At 46.6% G+C, this 22,759-nt stretch overlaps 2 protein-coding genes across 7 annotated transcripts in view; both read right to left on the bottom strand.

Moving 5' to 3' along the window:
- FDFT1 (farnesyl-diphosphate farnesyltransferase 1) overlaps nucleotides 1–9,183 on the bottom strand; it is a 28,421-nt gene extending 19,238 nt beyond the window's left edge. The window contains exons 1-2 of one of the 4 annotated variants that reach the window (XM_078604368.1): nucleotides 8,843–9,183; nucleotides 1,668–2,161 (exon numbers count right to left, since the gene is read on the bottom strand). In XM_078604368.1, the coding sequence (XP_078460494.1) occupies nucleotides 1,668–2,161; nucleotides 8,843–8,873 (525 nt within the window). In that variant the 5' untranslated portion in view covers nucleotides 8,874–9,183. Of the gene's footprint in view, nucleotides 1–1,667; nucleotides 2,162–3,363; nucleotides 4,033–8,842 lie in introns of those variants that run through there. The other 3 variants (XM_078604370.1, XM_078604371.1, XM_078604372.1) reach the window with 3 other exon arrangements.
- A 2,642-nt stretch (nucleotides 9,184–11,825) lies between these two features.
- The window catches only part of LOC144724984 (transcription factor GATA-4-like), an 88,897-nt gene continuing 77,963 nt past the window's right edge, over nucleotides 11,826–22,759 (bottom strand). For all 3 annotated transcript variants that reach the window (XM_078604364.1, XM_078604363.1, XM_078604365.1), the window contains 5 exons: nucleotides 21,993–22,118; nucleotides 18,769–18,856; nucleotides 18,425–18,558; nucleotides 16,613–16,720; nucleotides 11,826–15,097 (listed from right to left, as the gene is read on the bottom strand). In XM_078604364.1, coding sequence (XP_078460490.1) covers nucleotides 14,984–15,097; nucleotides 16,613–16,720; nucleotides 18,425–18,558; nucleotides 18,769–18,856; nucleotides 21,993–22,118 — 570 coding nt within the window. In that variant the 3' untranslated portion in view covers nucleotides 11,826–14,983. The remainder of the gene's footprint in view (nucleotides 15,098–16,612; nucleotides 16,721–18,424; nucleotides 18,559–18,768; nucleotides 18,857–21,992; nucleotides 22,119–22,759) is intronic.

Genomic DNA, 22,759 nt, shown 5'->3' with positions numbered 1-22,759 from the left:
TAGCAAGCACCTATGAAGGCCGTAACAGCACACGATGGCGTGGGAAGCCAGCACCACGCCCGGCCACCTTTGTCTCCCCAGTGGCGATATTTACACATCGCACCAGGTACTCATTTGAGGCCGAGTCGACCTAGGGGATACCCAGGACCAGCTCACATAATTGTCACTGGTGTTTGCCGTGAGCAGGAATTGAACCCGGGGTCGCCAGTTTCGTAAGCACAGCGCGCTAACCGCGACACCACCGCTCCCCACACAGTACACCACACACACACCCCGCAGATATTCCAAAAGCTGACAACAAATTCATGACATTCTACCAATGATGATGATTTTATGATAAACATGCCGAGTCATATCGCTATCCAGTAGCAGACGAGCATTGCAAATTTTGAACGTACAGCTGGTCCTAAACGCAGAATCCTTTTTTCTAAAACTGGATAGATCGCAACCCTATCCCCTAAACCAGCTACCATATCTCTCTCTCTCGCTCTCCCGCTCACCCTCACCCACCAATCAAAATGCCATTAACAACTGGCATGGGTGTCCAATTATGATTTGTCGCTCGGTTTGCCCCATCGCCCGGGTCCTCGGGGGTCACAGACTTTTATAATCTAGGCAGGGCCGTTCCAATTCCAGCAGGCAACTGTGGGAAAGGATGAACAATTCCATCAGCAATTAAGGTCGACAAAAAAGTTGGGAGCCTACGAAAACGAAGTTATCAAACTTTTAAAGTTAATGATTATCTGCATTCAGAATGATAGGTCTGACATAGTATTAGGCCTCAAGGTTTTGGAGATTCCAGTACTAGAATTGCTGTACTGTGTTCATACATCTAAAACACGGAACCTAATTTTAAGCAGATACATGGCATTTATGAGAAGGGAAAACCGACTTGGAATAAGTCTGTTTCAAAGAAGGCCTCTGTTTAGATTGAGTGAGTCCGAGGATCAACAGTCATATATTTGACACAGGCCAATATTAGTTTTAATGGTGCAATGATGTAAAACTGTTGCAAAACAAATGGCTCAATAAAGTTTGTTTAACATGGAATGATAACAGCCGTTAAACAGTATTGTACCCATTTTGAAAAAAAATCTAACATGAAGAGTTTTTCAGAAAGGTTTTTCATTGAGGTCTAATTTAATTAATGCAAGGTAGAAAGAAAACCATGAGTTACTGGAGAAAACCCACCCATGCATAGGTAGACAGGAATAACACCTAGTAAAAACCCACCCACGCATATGATTGAATAAGACCCAGCGAAAACCAACCCATCCATGCTTATGAGGGAATAACATCCCTTTAAAAACCCACCCATTCATGCGTAGGTAGAAGGGAATAACATCTTGCGAAAACCCCCCCATGCATAGGAGGAAACACACCAAAAGCTCTGCGTACGTACAGATGCAACAGTCCATTGCTGTACTGTTCTATACTGGTCACGTCCCTGCCCCACACTTGCCATTCCAAAGCTGCCTCCCAAGTTAGGAACCAGACTCAACTCTGCCTAGCTTCCAAAACCAAAAGGGGATCGGGCATAAGCTTTCAGGGCACTTCCACAGTAGGCATCAACGGTGTTGTTGAAACATGTGAACAATGCCACACAATTCTTGGTTACTCCACAAAAAGCAAACTCGGCCACAAGTTCAGCGCCACGGGGCCCGTACCGGAAAGCCATCGTTAGACAGGCCAGAGTCCTGGATGTTCTCGTTGTGCCCTGCCTGGGGCCTGTAGCATCCCAGCTCTCCATCCGCCATCACCGACATCGCCAGCGGAGACAACGCGACCACCGCCACAGAAGCCAGGGCTGACGATGTTGAAGAAGATGAAGATGACGACGACGACGGAGGCTGCTGTGTTGGTGGCACGTTTGTGGAAAGAGTTCTGGGCGTGCAAGCCATGCACGTTGGGGAGGTCCTACGCTGCCGGTGCTGCTGGTGGTGATGCTGGTGGTGCTGCTGCTGCTGTTGGTGGAGGTGGTGGTTGTTGTGGTGGTGGTGCCGAGCTCGGCGAACACATGCGCCGGCCCAACAGCAGCAGAAGCCGGCCATGAGGCCCCGTGCGCGGTATAGATGGGCCATATCTTCCCGTCGCATGTCCAGATCGATCCACACCGCGCCTCCTACCACCACCACCTCCACCCGCAACCACCATCCACACCCTGCAACCACAACCCACGAGCTGCAACTTGCACTCACAACCAACTACAGCGCAGGTATTCACAACCACCATGCAAATCTTCATTTCACCCCCCACCACCTGAACCCAAACATAACTTGCTCTTCTAAGAAAAAAAATCACAAACATGAATTCACGGTCGCCTTGCAACTAGCACCACCAACCACAACCAAGACTCACAACCCCACATCTTACACATTCACGATCACTTTCCACTCCTGAACGATTCGATTCTTACACGCACAACAACTGACGCTCAAAACCCACGACAGAGAGTGCAACCACCACTTAACCCTCCACTCACCAATACTCGTGCCATTCGCCACTAGTGACGGTGACGTCACCAAGGCGCCTGTGCCAGGCCAGGTGCACTTTGAGGCCACGTCAAGTGTCGAAGGGTCTCGCTTCACCTCACCACCACCATCCGGACCCACAATCAGTAACTTGGCCTCACAACATATTCCAGTCCACAACTCACATCACCAATTGCACCCACAACCAAATATTGCACACACACACGAGACAAAATACGCAGTGACAACCACCATTCAACCCAACACAACTAAACCCACCATCAACAAAATCAACAAACACCTTCCCGCATTATAACCACTGAGCGTGCAACCTCAAATGGACACCACCACCACCACCCCATTGCAACTTCCAACACAACCATGGGTTGCACTGAAAAGCCAAAGAATCAACTTACATTCATCAGCGTTCAACCTTCAACCGACGTCGCTCACACACACACTGAAACCGAATTAGCATTCACAACCACCACCCACCCTTTAACCAACACCACCGACAACCACTTTCTAGACACCACAACCACACATTGCACCGACCACTTTCTAGCCAACACAACCACACATCACACATTGCACCGACAACCAAACTCGCGTTCGCAACCGCAGCTCTCTAAACCTTCGACCAACAACTAACGCATAACCGCATCCACCAACTCCCCCACCACCCACCCACCACAACCACCGCACCTAAACCTCACCGCAGACCTCTGCTCAACTATCCCACTCACCTCCACAATTAACCATGACCACCGCTAACCTCTACGACAACACCCAGACACTCGACCACCAAAACGCGACCACCAACACGCAACCACCGCCAACCAAACTTTGCTCGCCACCACCACCACCACCGCTCACCAACTCACTAACTCACCTCCACGACAGCACCCAGAGGCCCCTTTCTTTCTTTACGGGGTAAACCACCACGGCGCCAGCCAGCTCGCCGCCGTGGTGTCTCGTGCAGCGAGAATTACCATCGGGGCGAATCCGCGGCGCATAAAAAAAATGCGTAAGGCCCAGCAAAGCAAAGGAGGGCACACACACACAGAGACTGCGTACGACGATACGAGACAACGGCGGAGTAGCGACGCCCTTTAAAATAATATATTTATTATTAATGCTAATCGATTGTTGCTGCGTAGGCTGGTCTTAGAAGCCAAAGTGAACTTAGCGTTGGATGTTCTCGTAACTGCTACGAACCCGATAATGCAATTCCCTGTGCGCCCCTTTGCCTATTCATCCTACTCCCCTACACACGTGGCGCAATGAGTTTGTGTAAAAAAAAAATGTTTTATATAAAACTACAACAGCCGAGAGACATTTCTCGTTCAACCTGTCATTTCTATAGCAGCTGGGTGGGTAAAAAAAAGGACGACTTGCAATGGCGGTAAGGACTCGCTGCGGGTTATGTCGAACTGGCAAAGGAAGAAAGCCACGCAGAGTGCGTAACCACGTGGAGGGGAGACCTCACACGCAGACACCACCACTACCACTGGAGTGGCAGAGCCAGGCCCCTCCCACCTCTCCCCGGCCAGTAAACAAAGTGAAAAATAAACAGCAGGACTCTACCACTCGGCATCACAGTCGGAGGGGATGCAATTGGTGAGACGTGTGTGTGGAGGGGGAGGGTTGCATAACATGGTACGTCCCGCCTCCTCCCATTGCATCTCCACCATCATCCACACGCCAGCAATCTGCTGCCCCAATGCAGGCTATAGGATGGTCCAGATGTCTTGTAACCCCCCCCTCCCACAATTAATTGGGTGGGGAGGGTGGGGCTGGGTGGGGACGGGAGGGTGGGGAGGGGCTGGTTGGGGAGGGTGAGACTGGGTGGGGAGGGGCTGGGTGGGGAGGGGTGGGGAGGGGTGGGGCTGGGTGGGGAGGGGCTGGTCACCCCGTGGTGCCCTTATAAAACTCAACGTTTAACCTACTCACGCCGGCTTGTGCCCGCCCTCACAGTCGGGCATATTTGCGGAATACACCACGCCGCCGTTGACCCTGGCCATTGACCGAGCAACCCAACGTTCCTACCAGCTCCCTCCGCAGGAGGAATGTGTTACAATTGCGTTATTGAGACACGCACCTGTAGTTGTGCACGTGTGTTGCAGGTGTGTCCGAACAGGTTTGCCAGAAACGATGACGCATTAATTACTGGATTAGTCTTGATTTGAAGCTTTCGTGACTTTACCGAAAGAACCGAAGAGGACTGGATTCGTACCGATCCCCGATTCGCATTGCCCCGATAGCCACTAGGGGCGCTACCATTCACCGCAATGTTAAAATAAAACGTGTTTTTTTAAATATATATACCGTATTGTGATGTCGTGTTGGCATTGGTGCACAAGCACAAATAACAAACCAACAAACAAACTCACCACATCCGTCAATAACACCGTGCAAAAGGTCCATTATCAGAACCGTCGCCTATTATACTATTTTTCCTTTTTTTAAGGTAGTGTCGTTGAGTTAAAACGTTAAAAGTTATACATTCTTCGCTCGAATCTGCTCTCACGGATTCGCTTGGGGCAAAGAAAAAGGGTGAGATTAATCGTTTAACCCCTATGAGGCTATACCCGACACGTGTCCCAACACGATTGTGTGCTAATTGCATAGGGATGGGAGTCATGGAGATTAGGGCATTTTATTTTATGGGCCACAAATTTCCATGAAAAGCATGGTCACTCTGGTAGCTATTTATTGGGCGGAAATGTCATTACAGAAGGGTTCAGTGGCGAATTAATGGGGAATATTTCGCAATAAAAAATACCATCACGTGATATGAAACATCTTGGAAATATGAAAAGTAATAGCAAGTGTGTACAGGTACAGCACTGTATATAAAACAGATGGTATGAACGCTGAGCTGTGTTTTACCACCGGTGATACTGATTCAACGCCCCTTGGCTCATGGGCAATTAAGTTGCATTTCAACTTTCAATCATCAAAGAGCAATCTAGACTAGTGTACAGCGATAGCTGGCGAGCCCTTTGCAATTGCAGGTGCTTCAAATGTTTGAAATATGATTATAGTTTATCCTTTGAGTCGACACACCAATTTGCTGCCTTTATTATCATCATCGGCACGCTGTCGTGATCACGCACACAAGGGTCACACTTTGTCGAAGCGTTCCTAAGTGACTACGTGCCCAGCAGTGGAAAAAACATCCCTGTCAAACTATACCATTTACCAGAGGTGTGGACTCGAGTCATGTGACTTGGACTCGAGTCAGACTCGAGTCATGAATTTGATGACTTGCGACTCGACTTGGACTTGCATAACAATGACTTTGTCCCACCTATGAGATGTGGACTCGAGTCATGTGACTTGGACTCGAGTCAGACTCGAGTCATGAATTTGATGACTTGCGACTCGACTTGGACTTGCATAACAATGACTTTGTCCCACCTCTGCCATTTACCCGTATTCTTGTACGGGGACATTTTCTCCCTTGTGATGGGGCTTTGTAGGATGCACGTGGAGATTTATATGGGCACGGGGTGACCAATACTGTCTGAATTGGTTTGTAATAAGGTAGGGGCACTTATAAGGGGTTGACAATAAACTCATTATTGTCGTGCAATTTCGCATCTCTGAACTGTATTGGGGTAGAGAAGGTATTCATTTCTCATGGAGTATTTTCTGTCACCCTTCTCACCAACCCACACAATATGAAGCCCTCTGGACTCCGGGTACATAGTTTCCTGAGCTCAGCCCCATACAGCTCCTTGTAGATAGTTTAAACCCCACAAGGGGCCACATCGTTGTTGGTCAAGCCAGCAACAGTAGACAAAAAAACACAATATTTAATCATACGTGATATCAAAGACTCATGGCGACCCAGCACGATACGCGTTTCCCCCCACATTCCCCCAATCTTCTTGGTTAAAATAAAGCACATGTACGGTACAGGGTCGCATATCCACCCTCACGTCTACAAATCCATCGTGGTCACATGCTGTACACAGAGTACTGTATATAATTAATTCGTAAACTACTCGGGTACAGTAAACATACCTGTCAACCCATCATGTTTATCCCGTACTCTTATACAGGGAAATAGAGTTTTCAGGTCCATACGACGTACAGCCGTTTCAATACGGGCACAAACATTTTTGTTTGTCTATTTGTTTGTGTTTCTTCCTCGTGATGGGAATTTGTAGGATAAATGTTGAGATTTATAAGGGCACGGGGTGACCAATAATGTCTGAATTGGTCTGTGATAAGGTAGGTACTGATAAGGAGCTGACAAACATCACGGTATAAGCAGACATCCACTATTTCTGCACATTATAATATAAACATGGTTTATAGTCCTTTCAGCCTATCAGCTTTGTTGTTGCCAAGAACACTCCATATACAGTATATACTACGGGGGGTTTTGTATGGTAATTCCTCGACACATTCAGCTCTCGTTCTGCAACAATAAATAAATGATTGCAAAAACCACTACGGCACCATACATACCTACGCAGTTCCAGCGAATCGGGGCTCAATATTCAATTATCTTGTTATTTCACGGTAATACTGAATGTATCGGCCACTAGTTGGGCAACACAAGTCTCATGAACAAACACCACTCGGATACAACCGTTTAAACACGCGATCGGATTAATTTTTTTCGAGAATATAATTCAAGTAAATTCGAAATCCTACTAAATTGTTTAACATTTTTGGTTCGATCCCTCCCCCAAGACGTCTGGCCTGCGTGGAAGAGTAGGCCAATATCGTCTCTCGAGTCGAGAGTGGCTCTCCGCAGAGCTCCCTTGAGTGGGAGGCCCTTCCACCAGCAGCGACTTGAGCCAGACATTGCAGGGCTGCAGCTTTACCCAATTCCAGCCCATGACCATAAAATCACCTGCAATGCGTCAGACCTCCTTCTTTAACGACCCGGACTGTCTACTGTGGTGAAGTATGGTCACATTATCCATATGATGGGGGGGGGGCGTTCATCCGGTAAAGTATTGACTAAAGCACGTCGCACAATCCGCCCTAACCAATTATCGATTGCCACATCGATCATTTCACACAATCGCCCGTAGCTCAGTCCCCATTTGCTAACATGCCGTGTTCAGAAGCCTTGATGGTTAATCTTGTTACTGCTGTTTAAGCCTTGCACTTGAATCAATCGACCAGCGCCCCTTCACAATACAATCGTTACTGAGCGCTTCACGTGTGCACGTAACATTGCATTCATAACATCTGAGATACGCAAAAGCGTTAAAGGTATACACAGTTCAAAATACTGTATGTAAAAGAGATTGCATAATACATTTTGAGCTTGATTGTAAAAAGGCCAGAGTCTCAACGGGCTCTCGTCTGCTTGTAATAACATAAAGGATGTAAGATGTTGTTATTGCTGATGATGATTATTGGGCGTCTGCTGATGCTTCTGATGCAGCTGCTGCTCATGATCACATGACGATGATGATGTTGGACTGATGGATGGATGAATGCATGATGATTCAGGTGCTGTTGATGATAATTATGTTTATGCTGCTGCTGCTACAAGTTGCCTATGGTGGTGATGATAGGTGATGATGACGTTTGAATGGATGATAGTATATGAATGGATGTTGGACTGATGGATGGATGAATGCATGATGATGATGATTCAGGTGCTGCTGATAATTATGTTGATGCTGCTGCTGCTGCAAGTTGCCCATGGTGGTGATGATAGGTCATGATGACGTTTGAATGGATGATAGTATATGAATGGATGTTGGACTGATGGATGGATGAATGCATGATGATGATTCAGGTGCTGCTGATAATTATGTTGATGCTGCTGCTACAAGTTGCCCATGGTGATGATGACGTTTGAATGGATGATAGTATATGAATGGATGATATTGGACTGATGGATGGATGAATGCATAATGATGTTCCAGGTGCTGCTGATAATTATTTTTGATGTTGCTGAAAGTTGCCGGTGGTAATGACAAATGATGATGACGTTTGAATGGATGATGTTGGACTGATGGATGGATGAACGAATGCATGATGATGATTCAGATGCTGCTGCTGATGATAAGGACCTTTTGACACTGCTGCTGCAAGTTTCCGGTGGTGGTGATGACAGATGATGATGATGACGTATGAATGGATGATATATAAAATGGATGACAATATATGAATGGATGATGTTGGACTGATGGATGGATGAACACATGATGATTCAGGTGATGCTGTTGATGATAATTATATCATATTTTAATGCTGCTGCCAGTTGCCCGATGGTGGTGACGACAGATGATGATGACGACGTTATGAATGGATGATGATGGATTAATTAATATTCGGCTGGTGATGTATTCTTCTGACGATACGCAGATACAACAATCGTGTCCACTCACCAAATCCAGACTGGGCATCACGGATTTGCATCCCCCCAGCTTGAACTTGATGAGGTTGAACACCTCCTCGGGATGTCCCAGGGACCGGAGGATGTCCATGTCTGGTCCGGAGTTGGGTCGCGTACGACGGGTACCAGCGTTCAGGCAAGACAGTAGGGCCCGGAGATAACAGGGCCTCTTGGACTAGCGGCTGGCTAAATGTTTAAGGATAAACGTTTTAAGGATAAAGGTTTAACAAAACGGGAGGGGGAGGCTGCTTTTAAATCGCTGCGGGAAATAATACCCACGGCGTGCTTTGAGAATGCCAGAGTTTGACTTTATTTGATTATTTTTGTTTTAAATCGCCGGGCGTGCGACGCGCCAATGACACGCGGTGGGGGCGGGGCGAGTAGGGGGGCGTGTCCTGGCATAAGCCACGCCCTCACGCGCGGCGATCCTCGTCCTCTCATTGGTCCCCGGGCCTCGTCCGAGTGACGTAGCCCCAGTGGCGCGATCACGTAGTCTTCGGTCACCCGTTTTGATTTCGCAATATTGATAAGGGGAGGGAGGGAGGGGGGAGCGACGCGCCGCGTTGATTGGCTCAGCGCGGTGGGATCCCGCGCGCTGATTGGTCCTCGTTTGCCCGGGATTCCGTCGCATTGTTTATGTGAGCTATGGAATTAAAACTCAATGCGTTGTCCACTCGTACGGGTGCTGAAATGAAGGGGCATTGCCCGAAACGTCGTCTTTTTATGTTTGTTTTGTTCCTTTTGAAGCCACACCGATGTTGTTGAATGTTTTTGTTAAGATGTGCTTTGAGCACCACTGCCAACGCAGTAGCAGCATGACCTAACACAATATAACTTGCCTGAAACACTCCCGTATTTCATTATTACACATCTGCCATTATTATAATACATTATTATACATTACATTATATTACACATCTGCCGTTAGCTTATTTATACACAAACCCTATGTGTACGGACCTTCTAGTTTATTCCCACTCACGCAGACACACCACCCCTTCAGATTAACATGTAGTAGGCTAGAATTGAAGCTTTCGTGACTGCAAGGATTCATACTCTGTTTTTTTCGGTAAAGTCACGTAGGTAAAACAATCAATAAAATTAGTGAAAACAACTAAATTAATATTATTGGTTCTTTCGGTAAAGTCACGTAGAAGGGAAATAATAAAATATAAAACAATAAAAATTCTCACGACGTTTCGACCGCAACAAAAGCAATCATTTGTATTATTTTATTATTTCCCTTCTAAGGTGACTTTACCGAAAGAACCAATATGAATCCCTGCAGTCACGAAAGCTTTAAATCAAAACTAAATTAAATCACGACGTTTCGGAGGCAACACAAGCCTCCCTCATCAGGTGTAAAAAAGGCACAGCAAAATAATGCATGATTTAGTTGTTTTCATTTATTTTATTTTATTGATTGTTTTACCTACGTGATTTTACCGAAAAAAACAGAGAGTATTTTCGGTAAAGTAACCTATGTAGAAATAAAAGAAAATGTAACAAAATCATATTAAATTAAAATAAAGCACGACGTTATTTGCCTACGTGCAGTTTTGCCGTTATTTCTGTGCTATGTGCGTGTTGTCCCTCTGTGTGTTCTATCGCTATGTGGTTTACCCCATTTCCACCTGACGATGAGCGCTTGTGTTGCGTTCGAAACGTGATTTATTTTAATTTAGTTTAGTTACATTTTATTTTATTTCTACATACAGTACGTGACTTTACCGAAAAAACCAATGAGTATGTAGTAGGCTTTCGCGACCAGTATTATCCATATGTGTTTTTGGGGGTAAGATCGCGTATATATCAATGATGTGTCGTTAAACCCGCCACGACCCGACAGCCAATTAGTAAGGGTTGTCACGTAAACAGAACATACCAATTCGTTACTAGCATAGCACGCCGGTGTGTTGGAGAGTAAGTGCAGAACATTTACAATTCGAGTACGACGTTTCGCCAGTAATAACAACTAGCATCGTCAGGAGCATCCTCAGTCAACAGCCAAATGTGTGGAGAAATCCTGTTTCATTCGTAAACACCCCTGCAATCTAAATAAAGACCTTAATCCGTATGTATGTCAAAAAAACCTCCAGGGTACCGTACTTCTCGACAAGGTAGACAGCTGACATTTGGTACACAGATTTTGGAACACAACAGGGAAAATCTGAATATCCCAGATTTTTCATTTTAAGGCTCCCAATATCGATTTAAGTGCCCCAGAAACACGTTTGTGCCTCGAGTCGTTCAGAAACCGTTCAAAATATAAGATAGTGGGTTTTTTTCCTTTTTGATCGAGCAAATACAATTACAGCGATAACCATTTGTTTGTATTTTATTGTTTTGAGATATTTAGGATTCAAGCGGATTTTAACAAAAAAAACCGCAATTTTATGATGTTCAAATCTGATTAATTCGAAAACGGTAAAAGATAGGAGCTTCCCCTCAGAGTATTGAGTGGTTTCGGATGGGTACGTCTTTAAATGTAAGATGTTGAATCAAGTCAACTATTTTTGTGTTTTTTTGCGGAAAATATAATGTTTGGCGTAGTTGTTAGTGTCTGATCGTATGTAAAATATATAAAAAAAAATCATAGGTTAATTATTATATTTATTGAAAAGTTAGCTTGGCGAAGACAGGCTTTATGAACTAGTCAAATATAAATTGATCAACGATCCCAATGCAGAACCCTTATTATAATTATTAGGGACTCAGGCTTTCCCCAATATCTAAATATACAACAGTCACATCACTGTGTATACAATTTCTGTACTGCCAGTGACAAAATAAAATGCTATCCAAAGTGGAAATTCTAAAAATAAAGTTTGAGCAAATCATATTGTGCAGGCGTCTTCACAGATCTGTCTTGGTGTGACATTTAACATTTGCACCGTGGTCACATCTGCCCAAAAACTAAATAACTTTTTTGTAATAAAGGACGAAAAAAAGATACATACGCAAGCAAACACGGCTTAGAAAAAAAAACACGTTTATTTCTCTTAAAACCCACGGGAACATTGTGTTTGATAAACCATCCCATCCGGAAACTCGGCAATAATACACGAATCACAATATTGTAATAATTTAAGCGTAACCCCATAGGGCCTAGGCACTTGGAAGCCGTGCACAGTGGCACGGGTGTTATCATTGGCTCATAATTGTCAACTATGCTACTCGGCGCAGTGTCGGTGCAGACCCGCACCGACTCTGAAAAACACTGCCATGAGCCAACTTGCATGGGCTCATATCACCGGAAGCTTGCTCCCCAAATTCACACCGTACACCTACACACATAAATGCATATTTACGTTTAGCGTTTAAACCAGCGGTTCTCAACACCGTGGGTTAGCCCCCCACCTCCTGAAATCCTTTAAGGGGGAGTGCACGTTAGGGCATGGTCACGTGCAAGAGACTTTGTTTTTGAACGATGCACGGGGATAACGTCAGCGCGACGATGCAACAGAACGCACGGATATATAAATGAAACAAATCCCTTACTAAAACGGCCATGAGTGAACACACGGACACGTGCTCTCTCTCGTTTTGCGGTCTTATTAACGAGGGGGGGAAGGTGTGGAGATCCAGTGGTTTTGTTTCGGAGGGAGGGGGGTATTGCGCAAATGTTGATAACCACTAGTTTAAATGATAAAATCACGAAGGCTCTGCTGGATGGTATATCACTTGCTCGAAACCGTATCTCAGAATCACACGACCCAGCATGGTGAAGCATTGCAGTATTCATATTCTTAGGTTATTTCGGTAAAGTCACGTAGGTAAAACATCAAAATTAATTAAAATAAAATAAAAACAAAAATCACGACGTTTCGGAGGCAACACAAGTCTCCGTCATCAGGTGGGACCGTCACAGCCGAATTAGCTGCATCAAGTGCTAATTCGGCTGTGACGGTCCCACCTGATGACGGAGACTTGTGTTGCCTCCGAAACGTCGTGATTTTTGTTTTTATTTTATTTTATTTTCATTAATTTTGATGTTTTACCTACGTGACTTTACCGAAAAAACCTAAGAATATGATTCCTTGCAGTCACGAAAGCTTCAAATCTAGAATCATTGCAGTATTACATTCCTGGGTTGAGGAGGGATAGCTCACTTGATTGGCAACACACGTGCCAGAGATAGTCCGAACGTGGCTGGTCGGGCGATGCGGATAAAACCCCGAACTCAACACACTCATCAATAAAACTGCCCTCAAAAGACATAAAATATATAATCATTAATTTTATGGGCAATGGTCATTCGTTGAAAACGTGTAATAAGGGCCATTGCACGATAAGATTAATGTATTGAGTTTTTTTTAGTTTTTTTTTCTTATGCAGCACCGCCAATGCAGTATCACAAAAAAACATTGGTTAAAGATAAAACTCTGGAAATTCCATTTTTTTTAAAAAGGGCCAATGGTGATCTGGTCCGCCTGTACATTAAAAAATAAAACACGCCAACATCGGTGAGCGAGCGTGAGGCCATAATTTTCGCAACTTCAGGGAATGTCCAGGCATATGATGCAATAGCTGGTTGGCACACTGATCTCGCAATACAGGGGTCGCCGGTTCGATTTGATCTCCCAGCGCTGCAGTTGAAACAATGGAGGTTTCTTGAACTCCTGTCCACCCAGCAGTATAAACTGACACACCACGGTTAGTTGATCGGTAGGTCGTATCTAGGTGGAGTAAAGCGTGGGTACTCCCACCTCTTCCAAGATACCTGGCCAGAATGGAAGAGTAGGCCAAATACCCCCAACAGGGACTCTCTAGAGCTGCCTCTGGTGCAGGTCCTTCTGCCAATAGTGGCGTAGCAAAACAATTGCTGGGCTGTACCTTTACCTTTTGAGACTGCATGAACACAAATCCTTCAATAATTTTACCGTGAATTGTCAGATATTTAAAATCACAAGTCAAAAAACAACTCGCTACTTTTTTCGTTTAAACTGCCTTATAATATACAAAAATATACCTTTGGCCATTATTCAGAGCAACCACTCTGAGCGCAACGTTACACTTGCATTTCGCGTTCGATTTCCTGAACCCAATTGATTGCAACCGTGCTACACGCATCACGTCGCGAAATGAAGAATCCATTCAGACATCTTGCAGCATGGTGTTTGCCCACTGTGTTTTAGCGTAATGGCTGTGGAAGAAATGTCTCGACAGGACATGACACATTCTTCAATTTTCCTGTTTTCCTCTACAGAGTATGGGGGCACATTTTACCATACACCCTGCCACGAGTTTGCAACAAGACAATTGGATCAATAACTTTAATTCTCAGAGATGGATTTTGGCCAAATAAAGTGAATGAGAAGAATGTGATGTATTTGTACTGGAGAAATCCAATGGGCTATAAAGATGTCCAGTAGGTGAGCCTCGAATTTACGTGATCGACCAACTTGCTACACTTGAGAAGCTGGTTTCATTATGGGCATGGATCAGCTCGAAATGTGCCATTCCTCTGATCCATATGTTCCTTGCTGACTCAGCTCGGATCTTCCAGTAGAAAAGGGGTAAAATGAGAGGAGAGTGGGTTTCAGATTTTTTTTTTACATGTGGCATATGGTGTATCCCCTTACAGTTGTGGCTGGGTGCGATGCTGGGTCAGTGCTCCTTACATCAACATCCAGCAGAGCGTTCCCTGCACATGCTTACACGATCATTGTATCTGTACAACCCAGAATTTTGATTGCAATTCACATTCGTATTGGTTTATTCATTCACGTGAATGTTTCTTTGCATAAGTTTCTTGAGCATCAACAGCCAAACTAATGGTTCGGCACGAGGATAAAATAGATTTTAACTTAATTTTCGTTCGTATCTGACAATTTCACTTATTTTTTTCTGTATTTTCTGTTACAAAGCAAAACGTACCTTCTTAAACGAATTATATTTTACATCTTACATTTCGGAACTAACCGTTCTCTATTATTTCTTTAAATAATATTTATATCGGATTTTATTTTATTTTTAAACGACAGCAAAAAAAAGACATTCTTAGAGCAACAGCGCTACCGGGAGACGTCATTGCTGTTTAGACTGCATTGCTAGGAAACAGCGTTGCTTGGTGATGGCGTTGCTAGGCGATGGCGTTGCTAGGCGACGGCGTTGCTAGGCGATGGCGTTGCTAGGAGACGGCGGATGGGCCGGAGCCTTGCGGAGATCCTCCCAGTCCGTGGGCTCCCGCGTTCATTCCGTACAGCGAATGAGCCTCGGCCTGCGCCTCCATGCTGCCATTGCTCTGCAGGAGATAACGAGAGACGCCGTGAGTGGCCGGGCAGCTGAAGAATATCAGAGGTAGTGATCCAGTGCTTTGGAGGCAAGGGTCGGCGGATCATGCAAAGATTTGTGAAACTCCAGTTTCCTCCCATTGTTTTTTTTTTTCTGGGTACGGCCCACTGAGCTATACTGCTCTGGCCACAAATGATAGCCCAATGAAGTGGCTCATCACGTTGAAAAGTACATCACCGAAATGCTCCAAACGCTCGTTTCTAGAATGTGGAGGGAAAAACTGGAGGACCTGGAGAAAAATCCACTCAACCACAGGGAGAACGTGCAAACGTTCAAACTCCAAATATACAGGCATCAGGGTCAGAATCGAACCCACGACCTCCTGTATACCAGGCGGGGTAGTTAATATATCGCCACCGTGGCACCCTATACACTCATTCATGCGAATGGACAAACAACCAAATTCAGGATATTGCAAATTACCAAAAAGAAACAAAGAAAATTACCAAAAGAACCAAAGAACAGGGAGAAAGCATTTTACCGGTATTGTACACAAACTCAATACAGATGCGTTATTTAGTTACACGTGGTGACACACACGGCACGGAGTTCAACTCTAGTGCGTTGCGAGCGGCGCTGCACCCCACGGTGTGAGACAACACCGTCACCACCGCGGTGCGAGCGCTGTGCTTCGTACCGGGCACCGTGCCCCCCCCCCCCCCCCTCGACATCTGTGTGACGCTACCGCACGGTTACCCACGTCGCCATCACCCCCTTTCAATATTCTTGTCATTGTTGTTGTTGTTTTTCAGAGTGATCCGAAAGTTTGGGGAGGTGGGGAGGGGCTCGTCTTACTTTCAAACGCGTCCTTTCAATCCAGAGAATACGGAATGGCTAAAATAAATAAATAAAGCGGCTCTTTTAATCTGGAGAATACGGCGTGGATAAAATAAATAACGTGGCACCCCCCGAAAACAGTGTTCTTCACTAATTTTCGGAGGGGAGCCTTGATGAAAAGCACTATATAAATGTAATTATAATTACTGCTGCCGATATGACACCAGTGTGACGAGCACCACACATTTGAAACATTTGGGGGTTTGTCAGCAGCACGATGATGATGATGGGGAGGTGTTTTCACCATTTGTGTATTTGTCGCGGGCCGCACGTCAGGGGCCGCGCTAAAGGCCACCAGCGGCCGCCAGTGGACCGCAGGCCTTGCAGTGAAGAACACCGGGCCTACACGGACACTGTGAGGCAGAGGTCGCAACCGGGTACCCGATACCCGTACCATACCCGATACCCGGCTACCCGTACCCGGTCGGGTACGGGTACGGGTAGGCCGTGAGTCACTGGTGAGTAGCCGTTTGTCACTCATTTCGGGTAGGGTACAGGTACGGGTAGGGAATGGGTACCCGTACCCGGCCGGGTACGGGTACCCATTTGCGACCCGTTTGCGACCTCTGCTGTGAGGTGGGAGGGTGGTGCGGGGAGGATGTAAAGGGTGGCGCGCGCCACCTCTTACCTGCTGGGGGCTGCTGGTGCTGTGCGATGAGCGGAGGAGCAGAGGCTCGGGCGGCAGGCGGAGGCCCGAGAGCGCAAGCTGTAGCGGAGCGCCCAGCAGGTGATGCGCCTGAAACGGGAGCGCAAACCGCGGCGACGCCGCCGGGACCGCGTTAGTGGCGTAACGGGCCGGCGAGCTGAGTTCCACTCTGCCCTGGGGAGGAGCCGGCTGGCGCTCGCTCGGCGATTCGAGCCGCTGGTGGAGCGGCGGCGCGGTGGTTTGCGCACGTCAATTCTTACCGCCGAATTTTGGTTGTGGCCAGGACTCTCACTAAGGTTGGCAAGTTTATAGTGCAGTACTTGAACCACTGTACCACACTCCATTTCCTTAACTCTCACGCGGGACTAGCCGTGCTAATTATTTTGGATTCCCTGGTATAAAATGTTCACGATAAGAAACATTTAAATATTTTCACAATATGCCGATTATCTTGATGTGAGTCAATTTCTGGTTTCCCCAAAACTCTGTAATTGAATTTAGAATTTTCCTCGTTTAGTTTTTGTGTTTTACTGTAATTCTGTCGTGAATAAAGATTGCCTTTTCAACTGCAGTTTACTCAACCTAAGTCATTACAACCTATAGGACTCATGATACCATGCTGTAAGTTACACAAGCAATAGTTACGTAATCAAATGATGTCAGAAAACAATGATGTCATATAATTGCCATGCCCTCAATTACTCTGAAAGATGGCTACTAGTTTAGATTCTGAATATTTATTGTATACCGGAGGAATCCGATTAGCTATAAAGCTCTTTGTCACAGATGTCCACTACGTTACAACAACAAAGAATACAAAATTCGCGATAGGAGTGCAAAGTCTAGGCATAGTTATTTGTTTAGAAATGTAATTATGGAGATCTTTATTTCGTGCATAATTTGGCACGGCTCAACGTTAGGGCGAGTGGCTCACAATCGCAAGGTTGCGTTCACATCTTAGTTGGGGGTTGTCTCAGCCCATCATCCTCTCTGGGGTCGTTAAAATAAGTACCACTTTGTAGGATGTGTTGACATGGATAGACTCACCCCTGCCATAGGAATGCATAATTTCCAGCACTGGCTCAGAGTTGTAACCAGAATGCTTCATTACTCACTTTGACATGTTTGGCTATTTGGCAACGCCAACAACAAAAACAACAGCAGCTTTGGGATATTTGCCAGGCACCTGCTGGACTAGAGTAGCCCGCTGCTGCATCAGCCACATAGGCATTGAATTATTATCTCGTATGAGAGCGACCTCGTCCCAGGCTCGGAGTGCAGCACGAACCACATCGTTCCGGTGCCTGTATAGCACATCTCATTGGGCTCTGATCGCAGTACACTCTGTTCTCTTATAGTGCGGTAGGAGTTGCATTCCTGAAGAACACCGCATTATGGAAAATCGCGTGAAATAAATAATATATAGGGTGAAGCACAGCCTGCGATAATGCGTGAGATGCGTACGCAGGCCGAACACAAGACCGAGACACGTGGGTACCATCTAGAAATATCCAGCAGCATCCCGATGCCCTGTGCGACGATGATGCTTTGCCGAGGCACCCGTACGACCGCTTATTCCTCCTCGCGCTGCGACGTAGTTCCGTTCACTCAGTCGCGTTATATCCAAATCCGCATCCGCGTTGTCAAAAATGTGCTCCCTGATACATTCATTGCGTTATATATCCAATTCGCGTTGTGATAACTACACGCGGCGCTATAGCAGAATGGAATGTATCGCCGAACCATACGGCAGCCCCCGGTACGAACGCCCGCAGTGGCCGCCGTGCGTCGAACCTGCGTGCCGTGCTGCAGGCCGTAGAGCGGGGGGCTCAGCCTCGGCTCCGACTTCACGGAGCTCAGATCTTCGGGTGGGGGAGGAGGCTGGATGCACGGGCCTGGGGTGGAGCAGTGGTCGGAGTGGCCCACCCCTGCGGACGCACGTGCGCACACACGACAATAAACCGAGACTGAATCATGTGAATAATGCGCCGCTGACGCCTCAAGCGCAAACGAACGAGCCGAGTCGCGTGCAGACGACGCCGTGACGCCGTGTCTCCACAAGCGTACTGACTGACGTCACAGTCGGTCATGACGACGACGACGATGATGATGATGAAGATGACGAGGTGGGCACTGACCGGAAGTAGATTTGCTCTTGCAAGCTCCCTTGGGCTTGCGCTTGCGCGTCTGGATGCCGTCCTTCTTCATGGCGAGGGGCCGGGGCACCTGTGGACGTGATCAGCCTCAGTGAGCGTGATCTCCCAAGCCTCCGTGGCCTAGAGGTAGCCAAACTGGTCAACAATCCCTGCACCCAGGGCAAGCTATTATGCATGTATGTTTGAACTTCTTTCGCACCGTACGTAGCCAGCCGTGCTAATCGGAGCCAAACTCGGTCCGCTCGGCGATTTGTAGCGACGTGTTTTCATTCGTCGCGCTGCAGCGTTTGCGAAATGTCATTGGTCGCTACGATCCCGAATGCGCCATTTAAGTTCCCTGTTGCGAAACTGCTCGACTCAGATGTGAACCGAGCAGTTGCCGGCGATTAAGTTGCGCGATTTCGACAGCGATGATTTGGTCGTGTGGCCGATTGCTCGGGTGCAGCCAAACCTGTGCACTGCGATTCACAACGATAAGAGTAAACACATTATCATTCGGTGGTGGTGTTGCTGCTGCTACTACGTTGGCAGTGGTGCACCAGCAGAAAATAAGCAAGAATTCAAAGCAATTCTCAATAACACGGTGGCCTTAAAGGAAAAATATGTAATCCGTGAAGTTTGGGCAATGGCTCTCTTTTGTGCTATGACGAAGTGTCATTGCCTGGGACGTTTCCTATTATTTATTTTTTCTATTACGCCAGTGTTATTGACTAATGTGTTGGGCTATCAATAAGACCATCACTGTGTTCACTCTAACTGCAGTGAGCCCTGCAAGCGTCACTATAGCCAGAGCGTGCTCCCACAATGCAGGGGAATGTCTCCCTCAACTCCCAGCCTGACCCTGCAGTATTCAATTACACAGGGAGAAGAGCCCTCAATAAGAGCCATGTCCCTAAGGCCTCCGGAGGTTCGTAGAGCCAACGGGACGACGTCTCCCCCATCCCTCCCCTCCACCCCATCCCCCACCTCGCCCCTCCCCCACCCCTGCACTCAGGCAACCCTTGCCTGATGATGTGCTGGGTGTGCCGGTGGAAATTCAGCCGCAAAATACAACAAGGTGGACATTACAGACGATACAAAAAAGGCATTGCAAACGATAGTATGTAAAAACAAATGAACTTTACAAAGTGTTGATGTAAAATTAGACAAATATGAGAGATGCATGACAAAGAGGACAGACGACAACTCAACGACTCGGCACAAATGTGACGGGCAACAAAAAAAAAAGGAATTGCCGCTGGAATTGAGTTGTGACTCCGAATTGAGAGATTCCGTCTGATCACGATGTCGGAACGTTGCTCCTTTAATGGGGACGCTTTCTGCACGGGAGGTGGTGGAAAAGTCCACGGTCTCAAATGTGAGCGGAGCTGCACCGAAATCTGAGCGTTCGGTAAAAGGTTTCACAAATTTTACAGCCATAGATTCATTCTGTTGAACAAAAAAAAAATGTATGCTGTAACCAGGGATTAAATGTTTTTGCTCGAAATATCCTGCAAAACTGATAAGCTGGTTTGGCCTAGGGATGGTCGGCCTAAGGCACGACCACCAGTGCACAAGTACGCTTGTCCGTAATGATCATACATCATTGTGCCCTCTATTACTATAATCCCATGTACATGTTCATTAAAAAAACGAGGACAAAATAAAGGCGAGATGGATGTGGTGTGGTTCTAATAATTTACTTTGAACGGTGTTCTGGACAGTTCCGGCTGAAATTAAGCGCTGGATATTATTATAAATTTTTTTAAAGACCTTAAAAATATATATCTGAACAGTAATCGAGAGAAATCTGGAGAGATACAATACCACACTTGGCCCCTGGTGTCTTCCATATGTCTCGACAGTTAAAAAAAAAAATTGCTGGGAAAGTGATGACATATGTTGACACCGGAGCCATGAGTTGTGAGCAAGTGGTTTAAGAAATTGAGACAGAGTACCCCGTGTGGGGATGCAAGCATTGAGGTGACGATTATGTACCGAGTGGATGATCAAGGTTTTTAGATCGCGTAAATATAAATTAATGCTGTGTCGTTAAACCCGCCACCACCCGACACAGCCAATTTGTAAGGTTTGTCACGTAAATAGAACATGCCAAATCGTTACTAGTACAGCACACCGGTGGGCTGGAGACCAAATCCACAACATTTACAATCTGAGTACGACGTTTCGCCAGTAATTATAACTAGCTTCATCAGGCGACAGCCAGATTTGTGAAATCCTCTAGTTTCGTTCCTTAAATAGAGGGGTGGATGTGATGATGTCACTTATGAGCCTTCACGTGCGAAGGGGGGGGGGGGGGATATTGAATGCATATAAATTACAATGGGTATCCATTACCGTTTGGGTTATTTATCATGATCTAACCATCATCATCTCACCATCATGATCGAACCATCATCATCTCACCATCATGATTTAACCATGGTAATCAACGTATTTTATGTATGCACATTATGCATGCACATTGTTCATGTACCTCCTGTCGTTTGCGTGCAGTAAAATAGCAGTACTTGGGTTATTGTCTGCGTACAGGTTATCCCCATTGATGTCTAGTGACCTGTATAGGCATGCACTTAACGACACATTTATATTTACGCGATATAACCCAACAAAAAAAAACCTATCTTATGGATGATATTGTTCGCGAAAGCCTACATGTTCAAATGGACCGAGTGTATGGCATTACAAGGAGACCATAGAAACAGCCTCCTCAAGGCCCAGTCTTTTCCATTGAAAGCTGCCGAACAAATGTCTAGAGGTCTAGACTCAATGTTGAACCTCGTCACCATTAGCAACACACAGATCCGATAGCGGGATGCCGTTGATGTTATATTTAATACCCTGCAAATGGTGCGGGAAAACGAAGGTGGGTAATGAGTTACAGAGTCAATCAGCAAGTGGTGTCAAGGGTGAGATAAAGCACAGACGCACAACACACATGGGCACACAGACACGCGGACAGGCAGACACACGGAAGCATTGTTACACACGGACACACAAGACATGGGCAAGCAGAAACACAGACACATGCACATGCAGACATATGGAGACATGGGCACACAGACACACGGACACCCGCACACACAGACACGTGGACACACAGACACACACGTACAGACGCGCAACTCCCATAACCTAGGTTAATCACGAGTGCGCAGAAGACGCGCGCACACGTGTGCATGCACGTGGGTGCGAAGCCCGCTCACCCCGTGCAGTTTGGTGTAAAGGCCACACGCGTTGCACACCGGCTCGCCCTCGGCATTGCGTCGCCACAGCGTCGTGGTGCTCGTCTGGCAGTTGGAGCAGGAGAGGCCGACGCGGCGAGAGCCGGACTGCACACGCGCGCCGAGACACACGCAGGCGCATGTGAATACATGGACGCATGAATATGATATACAGACGCATGAACGCATGGACACACCGACACATGACAGAGGACACATGAATGTGATACAGACCAGAGGTCGCAAACGGGTTTTTATTCCTTACCCGTACCCGGCCGCACCAGGGTCGCAAACGGGTACCCGTACCCTACCCGAAATGAGTGACAAACAGTTACTCATCGGTGACTCACGGCCTACCCGTACCCGTACCCGGCCGCACCAGGGCCGCAAACGGGTACCCGTACCCGGCCGGGTACGGGTAGCCGGGTATCGGGTAGAGTATGGGTATCGGGTACCCGGTTGCGACCTCTGATACAGACGCATTAATGCATGGATACACAGATGAATGACACACAGACACATGTATATGACACGCAGACACATGAATGTATGGACACAGACGCACGGGCAAACAGGTACACAAGAAACCATGGCACCTTGGCACATGGGGATTTTCACAATTGGACATATGGCTACGTGGGCACATTCCATCCATGTATGTATGTATGTTGCATGTAAAGTAATTTGTGTGTGCGTATGGCATTTGCTGTGTGTAACTTATTGAACGCCGTGCACCGGGTTGTCACATT

The sequence above is a fragment of the Lampetra planeri genome, chromosome 22 (genome assembly GCF_965212315.1).
Source record: "Lampetra planeri chromosome 22, kcLamPlan1.2.h2, whole genome shotgun sequence".
Taxonomy (NCBI): domain Eukaryota; kingdom Metazoa; phylum Chordata; class Hyperoartia; order Petromyzontiformes; family Petromyzontidae; genus Lampetra; species Lampetra planeri.
Note: the sequence above shows the minus strand (reverse complement) of the source record. Positions and strands in the feature narration are given on the sequence as shown.